At 32.2% G+C, this 14245-nt stretch overlaps 1 protein-coding gene across 4 annotated transcripts; it reads left to right on the top strand.

The window, feature by feature from the left end:
* Positions 1-9043: 9043 nt before the first annotated feature.
* LOC131655617 (oligopeptide transporter 6-like) lies at positions 9044-13946 on the top strand. 4 transcript variants are annotated; one of them, XM_058925454.1, is made up of 7 exons: positions 9044-9175; positions 10722-11227; positions 11388-11485; positions 11571-12140; positions 12331-12589; positions 12675-12857; positions 13116-13946. In XM_058925454.1, the coding sequence occupies exons 2-7, from the start codon at positions 10742-10744 to the stop codon at positions 13728-13730; spliced, it is 2211 nt and encodes a 736-aa protein (XP_058781437.1). In that variant the 5' UTR covers positions 9044-9175; positions 10722-10741; the 3' UTR covers positions 13731-13946. The 4 variants fall into 4 exon arrangements, with proteins under 4 accessions (XP_058781437.1, XP_058781434.1, XP_058781436.1 ...); XM_058925451.1 differs by having other exon boundaries at positions 9088-9175; positions 10719-11227; XM_058925453.1 differs by having other exon boundaries at positions 9107-9175; positions 10727-11227.
* The last annotated feature ends 299 nt before the right edge of the window (positions 13947-14245 follow it).

Below are 14245 nucleotides of genomic sequence, written 5' to 3'. Positions count from 1 at the left end.
TGTCTTGTTTGACGTGTCTTGTTTTGTTCTGATTTCGGATTGTATCGAATAATGTTTTTGTATTGGATTTATCATCTTAGTTTTTGGAAGTGGTAACTGGGGCTGGAACATATGACGGAGGAGGTGGATGTCCGGAGGAAGAAGAACCAGAGGTACGTCCACCGCGAGACAAATGAGCCAATCAATGTAAGCTATAGTTTATCATTATCATCTGGGGACGTCATTTCTAAAAAATCAAGATTAAAAATAATAAGATTTTTTTCCCAATTTTTTGTAATGACGTCCCCTGATGATAATGATAAACTATAGCTTACATTGATTGGCTCCTTTGTGTCGCGGTGGACGTACCTCCGGTTCTTCTTCCTCCGGACATCCACCTCCTCCGTCATATGTTCCGGCCCGGGTTACCACTTCCAAAAACTAAGATGATAATATTATCGTTGTAATCTTCACCCGATTAAATAAAGCGAATTGTAACTTTAATTTTCGTTGGAAGTCTTTTTTTCTCCCCACCACTCTCTCATCCCCACTTACCCGTGTTGAACAATATGTAACTTTAATTTTATGTAATATTATCGTTCTAATCTTCACCCGATTAAATAAAGCGAATTGTTGTTGTTTTTCATTTTATTCTGTCCAGACATATTTTCGGAAGTTCATTTCTGAATTCCCCAGGGGGGGTGCGTTCGGAGATGAACTTCCGAAACACCACATTTTCTGAAAAAGTCACTTTATTTCGGAGATGCATCTCCGAAATCAATATTTTATATTAAAAAAAACACGTTTTCGGAAGTTCATTTCCGAAAACACCTTTTTCAAGAAAAAAAGTACAGTTTCGGAAATGAACTTCCGAAACAAGGGGTATTGTGGTAAATTCACCGGAAGTGGCCAAGAAGGTTGGGAGGTGGGTGAAGAAATTCTCTAAATCAATCTTGACTCAGTGTGATTTTTAATTAATAAAAGTCTCAATCTAAAAATTTATAAAATCAAAATGAATAAAAAAGTAATGATTATTTATTTGAGTTAAAAAATTAACAATTTTTAATAAACCAAAAACTGAACCATCTTTAGCCCAATGTGTAAAAAATTGGATTCATTTTCAATAGATTCAGTAATCTTAAAATCCGAAAAAACCGAAATATTAAACCGAGTCCGAAAGAAACCGAATCCAAAAAAAATCGATTATTAAACCAGTCGAAATTGGTTCTCTTTTTCTAAACCGAGGGTTGGTCCGATTTAAGGTTTTGGGCCCGAAACCGAACCGGTCCGACCGGTTGTCCACCCCCTAACTTTTTGTAAGCACTTATAAGATTAATAATATAAAATAATAAGTTATAGTTATATGTCTACATCAAAATTATTTAATTGAAAATGTACTGAAGCTTTTAATAGAAAACGATATATTAATTTGAATGACATAAACATCCTAACAAGATGAAAAAGAACCGTGATAAGATGAAAAGAAGACAATTCTGCCCAAGACAGCAACAATCATTTATTTGAGAAAGTTTAAATGATAGGGAAGTTGATTTGTGAGTGAATTTAGTCCCCATAATTTGTCACCAGTTTTGTCCTATGAATTGCAACAAAAGTATAATCAAGTCCCACAATTACAAAATGACAAATTAGACTTCAAAATTTAAGAGTACCAGTCAACTTATTCTCTACGTCCATCAATTTTGATGACTTTGGATTGTAAAATAGAGATCATCATAAGTCTAAAACAATTTTTTTTGGGAAATATGTTATAATTTCAGCAACTCATCACATCTCATCTGTTATATGATAGGGAGATCAAATTGATTGATGCTATTCAATTTTGAAGAGTAAAGAGATTTTAACTTTATAGATTAAATTACTTGAGTTGGGAGTTTTGGTATTGGAAAAGTAAAAACCCCCTATACTAAAATTAGAATATGAAATAAATTTATAAAGAGTAATGTTTCTTATATATAATGTAAAGATTATTTTTTTAATTTTTTTTAAAAAAAATTAGTTAGTAATATGTATTATGTAGTAGCTTCAAATTCAATTTTTTTTAATTGAATATTCTTACATAGCTTTCTACTAAAATGATTTAACAGAAAATAAATTAATTAATTTTATAAAAAATCTATTTAATATTAGATACTATTTATTTTGAAACATCCAACATTTATAATTGTAAATAGGGTTGAGAATAGTTCAGACCAACTAATTAGAGTCTATATTCTAACCTACACAAGCCAATGTCAGACCAGGCTTTTTTTTAAGTATAAAAGACTAAGTTTTTTGGTTAAATTACTCCCAAAATCGTTTAAGTTATTTAATTGTAACAGTTTGGCCCTTCAAGTTTTTTTTGTAACAACTAGGTCTTTTTGGGTGATATCTACCTCCTTTTTCTCTCGTTTTATTCATTTAGAAATGTTGATTATTGTGTTTTTGGAAGCACTTCATCATTTTTACATCCCTCAAAATAATTGCATCCACAATTAGCACATTTTCTCAGTTAAAAAAGGATAATGGTGCACACATTTGATAACATAAAGGACCTAGTTGTAGCGAAAATAACATGAAGGACCAAACTGTTACAATTAAATAACTTAAAGGACCTTGGGAGTAATTTAACCAAGTTTTTTTTTATAAGTTTGTGTAGTTAAATAAGCAAGGCCACGGGTCATAAGAAAAACCTTTTAAGTGTATTAGGCCGACTTATTTAAATAAGGGTTAAATATACAAAATCTCCCTGTAATATAGGCGAAATTCGTTTTTCCCCCTGCAATTTCTTTTTTCCAAACACCACCTTGAAATATAAAAATATTATGTCTTTTGCCCCCTAAGTGTAAAGTTTACCTCCTGTAATATTTTTTTGTTTGATTTTCCCCCTCAGATTTGGTGTTTAATTTGCACGCTTAGGGGGTAATAAAAAAATATATTACAGGGGAAACGTAAAAAAAAATATTATGAGGGGGTAAATCAAATTTCGCCTATATTACATGGGTGAAAAGTGATATTAACCTATTAAATAAATATGAAAAAATTTACTATTTTTTATATTTTGTATTTTATATTAAAATATAAAATTAAAGCTTATTATCTTGAAGAACTTGTGAAAATAAGTATGAATAATGTCATAAGTTGTTTTTCTAAGTTATCTCAATCAAATAAGCTCACAAAACTTATATTACTCTGAAGGCTCAAATAAGTCAATACAAACATACATTTAATCTCATTGTACTTTTGATTCTCTTGTCTATTTAAACATTAGTTGAATTGCTTATCTATGTAGGTTCAAATAAAATAGACTTTTAAACATACTAATAAGCTAATCATGTTTTCGAAAAGGCCGTATTTAAGCCAAAAAATAAGCCTATAATAGATCACAAGCCATACTTAAGCTTTAAAATTTTTAACAGGTCAAATTTAAGTTTGACAAAGTTTAACTCCGCTCAACCTATTTTCACAGTCGCACCCCTAATCACCAGTGAAATTCAGTATCCTTTATAAATAGTGACATCTAGAGTTTCTATCCTTTGGCACTTTTAATATCATTTTTGTAAAATATTTATAATAAAAATACATAAGTTATACAACAAATAATAATAATAATTTTAGTGTAAATGTGAATAAATTCGAATGGAAGTAGTTTCTCAAACAAACAAGTAGCCAATATCACGTTATTCTCGGGTACCATTCAAACCCCAACAATAACTCGCCGCTAATAACACAAACCAGTAATATTCCTTTGTTTGTTTTTTCGATGCCAACTACTTTCTCACGTTAGCATGGTTATATTTTAAATTCATGGCTTAAAGTTTATAAATTTATATTTAAGAAAGATTTGTTTAATAACTATTATCTTTTAAGATTTTATAATAATTCTTTTACTAATGATAAGTTAATTTAAGTAATTTATAATTTAAAATTTATAGTTTTTTCTTTTAGTTATATTTATGGTATGTTAAATTGTTAATTGAAAAAAAAAATTAGTTAAATATATTTATTTTTATGCCATTTCGCAAATATAAACTAGTCTAGATTTAATTTTAATAATACTATAAATTCAACCGAATAATTTATTTGCCATCAGTTATCAACTATTTTTAAAAAATATCACATGTAACTTACCAGTTAAAAGTAAATTGTCAAATATCTATTATTTTTTCTCAAATTGAATCTACATGTCAATTTGGTTTTATGAATATCTATCACTTTATGTTTTTCATTCAGGAATTAGAGTTGTTCCGCGAATTGACGAAGTAATGTTTATTATATTAGACTTGAGCTTTTGATACGGTGGAGAAGAGACTGACCTTCAAGATTATCATTCCAACGCTCAACCAATAAGAGAATGAAAAGTGATGTGAGATTAAGCATGAATTTGAATATCTAAGAAATGGTGTGTCTTTTCTCTTAAATAGGAGAAATAGTTAACAGAAAGTGTGGAATGAGGTGTGTAACACCTGAGGCCGAAAAGGGCGGAGAGTGATCATGTGTAACACCCAAGGTCGAAAAGGACGGAGAGTGGGCACCAAATCTATATCAAAATGAGAGGGATCCCGAGGCTGTGCAGAGAAGGGGCTGCATGGTTGAAGAAAGACTTATAAAATTTGATTGGTACTACCTATGCCAACAAGATGCATATTCTTTTTAGTAGCCTAACAGATAAGAAATCCACATTTAATGAGGCTTGACTTGGAGTAGTATTTGGATGAGTGAACTTCTGGGAAGTTTCCCGAAAAGCGTGTGCGTGAGTAGTATTTGGTTTGTGGAGTCAGTCGGTAATCCTGAAATAAGTCTGGGGCGTTACAAGGTATGGATCGCATTCATCAATCAAATTTATTTGGACAGTCAGCAAAACTCCTATAGGCAAAATTATCTGCTTCTAGGGAAGAAAAGGTCTACTTGTTCTTCGTGCACCACTACTTCTGCTATATCTTTGGGCATTGTGGTCGACCCAATTACCCCTCTCCCTCAAGTCTTTGCCTCTACTTTGTAGGACGATGATTTGCCATACATGCTCTAACCTGTTCGTTGGATTTGAGAAAGTGAAAGCCTTTGATGGAACACTGTCGTCATCAAGAACATGCACATTTAACACCTTTATTGTAATAGGTAACATTTCACTAGAATGAATGACGTGTGTCCCTACTCTAATTGATAATCATGTTTTCTCTTCTTTATGGTGCTTGAGTACTATAAATAGTTATCGATGAAATCCCAACTCTTAGTGGTGTGTGTGAATCGTACGATTTTTAATTGATAAGGCGCTTATAAAAGGCTCCTGAAGCGTCATTTTCCCATTTTTCTGCCATTCATGACCTACCAAAGAATTCCTTTCTTACCTTTATTGTTATTCTTTCTCGTAAGCGTTAATGTTCCAACCTTTGGTTAAGTTTATACGAGATATTTTCTCGTTGGCACTTGATATGCATGAGTAGTTAATCCATTTTCCTTAAGATAAAGGCAACACCTTCTTCTTACTTTCTCCTCTTTCCTAGTGTTTCCTAGATAGTGAGCTTTTGATACTGTTGTTTATTTTTTAGAGATTACTTTGTCGGTTGGAAATTTCAAATAAGAGTGTTTGTTTTTGAACTTTCTTGCTTATCTTGTCTTGTTTGTATTAGATTTTTCTTCATAATACTTTTTACTATGGAGATTGTACAAACTATGATTAGGAAGGCGAATAAAGATATCTCAGTCGACTGGCTGGAGTGCAAAAAAATTGAGATCGTCTCTGCTTTCGCCCGCGAGGGTGGCTTAGACTATGCTTTGACTAACCTGGGCCCTTGTTCGTATGAGGAGTAATTGTACCCAATGGAGATAAAAGGATATGCAATGAATATAACAAGAGTTTCATCCTCTTCAACAGGTGCTTATTCTTCCTCATGGACTTCTGTCTTCCATTTAATGACTTTGAGATTAGTGTTATGAACCATTTGATGATCACCCCTTCCCGATTTCATCTATTGAGCTGGGTGTTTGTCAAAGTTTTTCAACATTAATGTGTATATAAGGGGAACAAGTCGATCGTGACATTGTTCTTCAATTTTTTCAGAGTTATTTCTTGACGGAGGCCGAATCTTACGTTTACAAGGAGGATGACATGTCCAAAATAAGAGGTATATTTGAAGAGGCAACTAGTGGCCTTCTAAAAATAGCTTGGTTATGTCAGCATTATTGTTTCACCTGACACAACGCCAAGTAAACAGTTCAAAAGGTTCATTGAGACTTGCTAGTTGGCGAATGCTAAAATTGAGGATGAGAAAAAGGCTATCATTGGTAAATGACAAAGAATTCATACTTCTCCTGATTGTTTGCTTGAACAATTCATTCTTTAACGTCTACTTTATTAAATTTATAAATGGGATGAAGAGTGAAGAATCAATGCAAGAGATAGAAAAGGATATTTGATTTATCCCTCACTTGGAGGCCGTATTCCAAATACCCCATCTAATGGAGGATCTTCTGCTCCAGGTACTTTGACTGTATCGAAGGTTCGGGGGTACACCTCACTCGATACAAGTGGAAGTTTAGGTTTCACCTAGATGGATCCTAGTAGATGATGGTTTACGTATGTTGTAGTTTGAGGGTGGGGAAAGTCCAACTTCCCACCATAAACTTGAAGAACTTCAGGTTGGGAGGCCACTTATCAAGCGTCCCAAGCTGAGGTCTGCCGAGGAGCGTGAGTCGGTTCCAACAGGGTTACATCTTATGCTGCTAGCTCATCCTTACCCAAAAATAGCCAGGGAGTTTCGATCTTCCAATTTTGACGAAAATTATTCTTAATTCTTAAATAAGTCTGAAGAGTTTTGCTATAGGGACTTGGAGAAGTTGACATACCACATGTCGGGCATTTTTCGTCCTAGTCCTTAGAGGTGGAATTGTATGCTCTAGGCGAGGATAGAAGAACACTTGTTTCTCGCATGTATTTCCTTCTTTTTCCTCTATACCTAGTGAATTTCAAGAACAAAAGTTTATACAACACTATTTATAATCTGATTTTTGCGCCCGTACGCGAGAATGATAGGTAGTACATATGTTGTATGTTTTTACATCGATTTCTCTTAGACCACTTTTGTTGTGGTAGGATTGTATTTATTTCCCGTTTGAAATGATTATTACCATATTTTGATGCGATTTGACTTAGTTAGGTATTTGTCAAATATTTTGTATTTTCGTTTACTTTTATTTTCAATCTTAAAAAAAATCTGAAATACAAAAAATAAATCTTTAACATTTTAAAATTAAGGGTTAAATATGTTTATGGTCCTCTTAAATATAACAATATTTGTTTTTAGTTTTCAAAAATTTCCCTTCAAACAATCGTCCTCCTAATATTTTTCATCCACACTTTTGGTCCCTCCTATTTACGTTTGCTAAAAAAAATGAGGTGACATGTCACATGGAAGATTATGATAACTAGGCGAACACATGGCAGTGCTAGCGTGATAAAGATATTGACATGGAATGCCACATGCCAATTTATTACTATTTTATATTATTAATATTAATTATGTATATAGAGACGATAAATATGTCGCTAAAATGAACATCATACATAAATCTAGAAACAACAACTAATTCGTTGCTAGTTTAAAATTAATTCTTCAATTTTATCCATCCTAATGCAACCGTTATAATGACCTATGCCTCTATTTTTTCGTGACATTTCGATCGAGTCTTGATTTATTCTAACCAAAACACATAAATGAATTTTTTTTAAGAGGCAAAAACAAATTAAGGTATAACTTCGGAATGACAAGAAACTTTGAAGTTTTTTTTATTTGTTGTCATCAAAATCCCTTGCAAAAAAATAAATCGAAATGGGATGTATAAGGTTGTGTTTTTATTGTTTCCACCTTTTGAACACTTGATACTTGAAAAATAAAAATAAATTGAAGCATCAACATAATTCTACGAAACTTAGCAATTTCTCTCTATTTGTTGTAATAGAAATTCCTGCAAAAAAAATTAGATACAAATGCGGTGCATAGGTTTATGTTTTCATTGTTTCTACCTCTTGAACACTTGACATTCGAAAAACAAAATCAATCGAAACATCATCGTAATGCTACGAAACTTATGCCCCTCTAATTTTTGTCATAGAAATCCTTGAAAAAAGTTAGATAAAAGTTATCCATAAGCCTTTATTTACGTTGTTTCTGCCTCTTCTTGTTAAAAATACATTTATTTGTTTTTCAATCAAAAAATAAAAATAAATCGAGACTTATTCAAAATGTCATAGAACTTTTAGATCCTTTGTGTGTTTTATAAGGGAATCTGCTTCAAAAAATTAGCTCAAAGTTGAAACATATGTCTAGGTTTGTGTTGTTTTAGCTTCATGAAAAATCAATGCCCAAAAAATTCATATTTAAGTCATTACACGTTAAAGAAGTTCTAATTTTTGTGTGGGATTTTATAATGTGATAAAATTTCTTTAGGTCATTAAAACATTAGAATGGAAAAAAGTGAAGAATTATGTTTTAAAACTAACGACAGATTAGTTGTCATTTTTAGGTTTGTGTACAATGTTCATTTTAGCGACAAATTTAGCGACAAACTTACTGTTTCCATATAATTAAATATTAATAATATAAAATGTCAACAAATTGACTTAAGACATTTTATCTTTGAAACACTAACATTGTCACACGTATTATCAAATCGTTCACGTGACTTGTTATATCATTTTGTTAACCTACATTGTAAGGAAAAAAATTTAGGAGTAAAAAGGAATATTGATATATTTAGGGGTCCACAAATTTATTTAAACCTAAAATTAATTGAAAATATTTAAAAACTAATTAATTAATTATTTCTGTAGTATTTAATTCAATGATTAAATAACTAAAAGAAAGGAAAGTTTAAATACTTTTAATTAATTTTAAAAATTAAATTAGTAAAAGATTGATACTTACTAGTAATAGATTAAGTTGACATAAGTTGATAATCATTGTTAACAATAAACAGAATATTAATAAAAATAGTTTCAAAAAAAGAAACAGAATCCGAAGATGATGCACGGGTTTGTTTTCAAATATTAAAAATAAATAAATAAATAACGGATTGGCATTGGCTGGTTTATAAATAACATAAAAGCCTCATAAGAAAACACGTAGAAATTGAAAAGGAAAATCGCAAGCAGAGTTGAACGAGAGACTAACACTCACTCTCATATTCATCCTTCTGAAAGGTAATTAAATTAAGTCCTGTTAATCCTCTTGCATTACTCACTAATTACAATTTTTAATCTAAACTAATCTCTTGATTATGGAATCACGTTTCTCTTTTTGTTTTTATTCAGTTTCTGTTTTCATTTCACTGATTATTCATCTCTGTTTTCTCTTCGCTGCACCATTGTATCGTTCATGTTTCCATGTTACTGATTTTGGATCGGACTTTGCTGTATGTAGTTTTATCATGATTCACTTTTCAACTTCATGTTTTGAATTCGAAGATTGAAATTGAGTTCATTCAATTCCAATTTAATGTATATTCGTAGTTCTTGGAGTTGGTTAGTAGGGTCCATGATTGAGGAGTTTTGCTTTTAGGTTTTTAACTCGCTTTTCCCTTTGCGGCCTAAAAAGTTGGTGAAAAGTCTCTTTTTTAGAAATCAGAGTTATTTTTTAAATATTAAATTAGGTCACTTGAATATTTTATGATTATTAATTACTATTGAAACGGTTTGAGAGATTTTACTAAAATAGCTTAAGATATTTTTTTATAATTTTTTTAAATATAGTTTATGAAAATAATTTATAACATGTATTAAAAATAATTTATTTTATTATTTGTTAAAAAATAAATTATGCAAACATATCTATAAGCACTTATTTTAATAAGTGTTTATGCTATAAGCTGCTAAACTATGTATTCAAAACATAAAATCTTAACTTCAACTTATAATTAAGTTAAAAACAAAAATCTTTTATACTGATTTTAAAATAATCAATTCTATATTTCTTTGAACCAAAAATATGCTAAATTGTTACGAGTATCTAAAGTTTATACTGATTTTTAAAATTTCTATATTGTACTCTTTTTTATGTTAAATCAAAATTTAATACGAGAAGATGTCAACAAATCATCACCATGTATTCTGCCATATCATACTGTAAATTTTAAGTTGTTAATATAATATGGCAGGTTAATTAATTTTTATTGATTAACAGTCTAAAACTATTTTTAGTGTTTAACAATTAAACTCATTTAACATTTGTATATTTATTTCCGAAAAAGCTAAGATACGTAGTCTTTTGGGCCATTTAAATTTATACTACATTTTTTTTAACCTAGGAATGTACTTTTAAAATTTTAAAATTTTAAAGATTGTGGTCAAATAATTTAAATTTATTGAACTTAACATAATTGTTATTCTTGGTGCGTTACAAGTAAATTTCGAGCGCCTGCCTATTTTTATTGCCAAAAAAATAATAATTAATCGTTGAGTCAAAAAAGTGGAAGAAAAAAGTTATAATGATTTGATATCTTGAAAGAACTTGTTTGGATAAGCGGTACCACACATACCAACGTAAATACAACTATACAAACACTTAGTACAGTCAACTTTGCTGAATTCTTAGTCTTTTGTTCAGCCTGAAATGCTGTAATGCTTCTTAGTGTCCTTTTGTGTATGATACATAGATGCCTCATACTGTCTCATTTTGTATTTACATGTATGCATAAGACTTGATTGAGTTTCATATATTTGATATAATTTTGTTTCTGTGCAAAAGAAGGATAGGATATCATTGCAACCATGTCTTCAAGGTTTGACATTGAGTCAAAAAAGAGTGCCACAGAGGTGCATGAGGATGAAGAGTGTCCTGTTAAACAAGTTGAACTCACAGTACCAAAAACTGATGACCCTACATTACCTGTTGTCACATTTAGAATGTGGGTTCTTGGTATTCTCTCATGTGTGGTTCTGTCCTTTGTGAACCAATTCTTTTGGTACAGAACACAGCCTTTGAGTGTCACTTCAATTTCTGCTCAGATTGCTGTTGTTCCACTTGGTCATTTCATGGCAAGAGTGTTACCGACTCGTGTCTTCTTCAAAGATACATGGTTTGAATTCTCAATGAATAGAGGTCCTTTCAATATCAAGGAGCATGTTCTCATAACAATCTTTGCTAATTCTGGTGCTGGATCCGTTTATGCTACTCATATTTTGAGTGCTGTGAAGCTCATGTACAAAAGGAAACTTGGCTTCCTTCCAGCCTTACTACTCATGCTCACCACTCAGGTTCTCTTTTGTATATCTATTTATAATTCTATACCTTTTTTTTCAAATTATTTGCTTGCCAAAAAAATTTATTTTTGAAATACTTGTTTGAATTGTCTGTAACGTGTTGTATGAGAGTCAGACACCAAATATTGCCTAATGCCTCTCTATTCAATTTTAGGTGCTGGGATTTGGTTGGGCAGGACTGTTTAGGAAATTTCTCGTTGAGCCTGCGGAAATGTGGTGGCCTTCTAATCTGGTCCAGGTCTCATTATTCAGGTGAGTTTTATTGAATTAATGTGTTCTTCAGTAGAAGTAATTTTTGCAAAAATGTAACTATTCTAAAGCCATTATATTAATGCAGTGCTCTGCATGAGAAAAGCAAGAGACCAAAAGGAGCCACAACCCGGACTCAGTTTTTCCTCCTTGTCATGATCTCTGGAATGGCATACTATGTGTTACCAGGCTACATGTTTTCAATGTTGACATCTTTTGCTTGGATGTGTTGGCTTGCTCCCAAGTCTATCTTTGTCCAACAACTTGGTTCTGGTATGAAAGGTCTTGGGATTGCTGCATTTGGTTTTGATTGGTCTACAATTTCTTCTTACCTTGGCAGTCCACTAGCCAGCCCATGGTTTGCTACCGCCAATATCGCTGTTGGATTCGTTATCATTATGTATGTGATGACACCAATTTTTTACTGGTTCAATGTCTACAACGCCAAGAATTTTCCTATATTTTCAAATAAGCTTTTTATGGGAAATGGTTCGATCTATGACATTTCGACCATTGTCAATTCTGATTTCCACCTTGATCGGGATGCTTATGCAAAGAATGGGTCTCTACATCTCAGCACATTCTTTGCAATGACTTATGGTCTTGGATTCGCCACACTTTCTGCTACAATTGTGCATGTTCTTCTCTTCCATGGAAGGTAATCACTTTGTGAATCATCTTATTCAGATCTTTATGTTTCAATGTGTTCAACTAAGTAAAGATGTTATCGTTATGAATTTAATATGGAAATCGGCACTATCCTCACTATATTCAAATTTTATTGGAAAATACATGATGTCGTGCGAAATTTTAACTTCATTTACACTTATATGATATGCATTGTGCAGGGAAATATGGGCGCTAAGTAAAAGTGCTTTTGGAGCCGGTAAAAAAATTGACATACACTCAAGACTTATGAGGAAGTACAGGTCAGTCCCCATGTGGTGGTTTCACATCATTCTAGTGGTGAACATAGCTCTTATTATCTTTATTTGTGAGTACTACAACGAATCACTTCAGTTGCCTTGGTGGGGTGTATTGTTAGCTTGTGCTATTTCCATTTTGTTCACTCTTCCAATCGGTATTATAACAGCCACTACAAATCAGGTATCTTAATAGTTTACTTCCAAAACTTGCTAACTTTATATTCGTGCTATAGCTGTCTAAGATTTCTTCTCTTTCTTTTTAACAGCAACCAGGCTTAAATATCATAACAGAATACATCATTGGTTACATGTATCCGGAGCGCCCTGTGGCAAACATGTGCTTTAAGGTGTATGGCTACATTAGCATGTCTCAGGCACTAACATTTTTGGCAGACTTTAAACTTGGTCATTATATGAAGATTCCACCAAGAACAATGTTCATGGCTCAGGTCAGTTATGATTCCTGTCACTATAAATTTCAACCACTAGAGTCTCACATATTATGAACTCTATAGCACCGACACTTCTGATTGAATGTGTGTATGATGTCTAACACTAACTCATGTGATTAGATTCAACTCATTTACTTAAACTATTACTCGTGTTGTTGATGTATTAGTGTTGTATCAGGTGTCCGTGTATGTGTTAATTTTTTCTAGAGTAGGAGTTCTTTGTTAAGAAACTAAATTTGTCTGCACTGTATGTAGATGGTAGGAACATTCATATCAGTACTTGTATACACGGTAACCGCTTGGTGGTTGATGGGGACGATCCCTGACCTTTGTGATACTTCCAAACTACCATCTGATAGCCCTTGGACTTGCCCGATGGACAATGTCTTCTATGATGCGTCAGTTATATGGGGACTTCTTGGACCACGCAGAATCTTCGGAAACCTTGGTGAGTACAGCAATGTGAATTGGTTCTTCCTTGGTGGAGCCATTGCACCTTTCCTAGTTTGGCTTGCTCACAAGGCATTCCCGGGACAAACATGGATTCGTCTAATTCACATGCCTGTCTTGTTGGGTTCTACATCAATGATGCCTCCTGCAACTGCAGTCAACTTCACAAGTTGGATTGCCGTCGGCTTTATCTCAGGCTACATTATATACCGATATAAACAAGATTGGTGGAAGCGCTACAACTATGTTATGTCTGGCGGTCTTGATGCAGGAACCGCCTTCATGACAATCTTACTGTTTCTTACTTTGGGTTCAAACAACATTAACCTTAACTGGTGGGGAAATAATGTTGAAGGGTGTCCCTTGGCTGCTTGTCCTACTGCAAAGGGCATTATAGTTAAAGGCTGTCCAGTTCTTTGATCCTTTCAAGATTTTTCGTTTGGCTACTTTATGATGCAAATACATAATCAAGCAAATACATAGTTAAAGCTAATATGATCTTGGAAGTAGAGGTTCTTAATCAGCTATTGCTTTTTTAGTTTCTGCAATTTCATTCATGCTGTATATGGTTAATAGGACTTCTTAATTTCTTTAATGCTGTATATGATCTCAATATGATTTTAAATTTGCTTATCATTATTTTTGTGTTTGGAGTTTTTTTTAATATCTATCAAATGCTTAGGCAGTTCCTGAATTAGTTGCTGATTCTACACAAATTTATAGAGCAAATCTTGAGACCATTAAGACAAAATTCATTCAATCTATTCACATAAAAATTCATCCAATACATCCACCATATAAGTTAATGAATTGTATAAAATCCACCACCATATAAGTTAATGAATTGTATAAAATCCACCCGACACATTTTGATGATCCAATAGATTATTTTTACTTTATACTTAAAATCTATTAAATTAGTTTTAAAAAAATAA

This window comes from Vicia villosa, linkage group LG3 (genome assembly GCF_029867415.1).
Source record: "Vicia villosa cultivar HV-30 ecotype Madison, WI linkage group LG3, Vvil1.0, whole genome shotgun sequence".
Taxonomy (NCBI): Eukaryota; Viridiplantae; Streptophyta; class Magnoliopsida; order Fabales; family Fabaceae; genus Vicia; species Vicia villosa.
The sequence above is the reverse complement of the archived record's forward strand: the minus strand, read 5'-3'. Positions and strand labels throughout refer to the sequence as shown.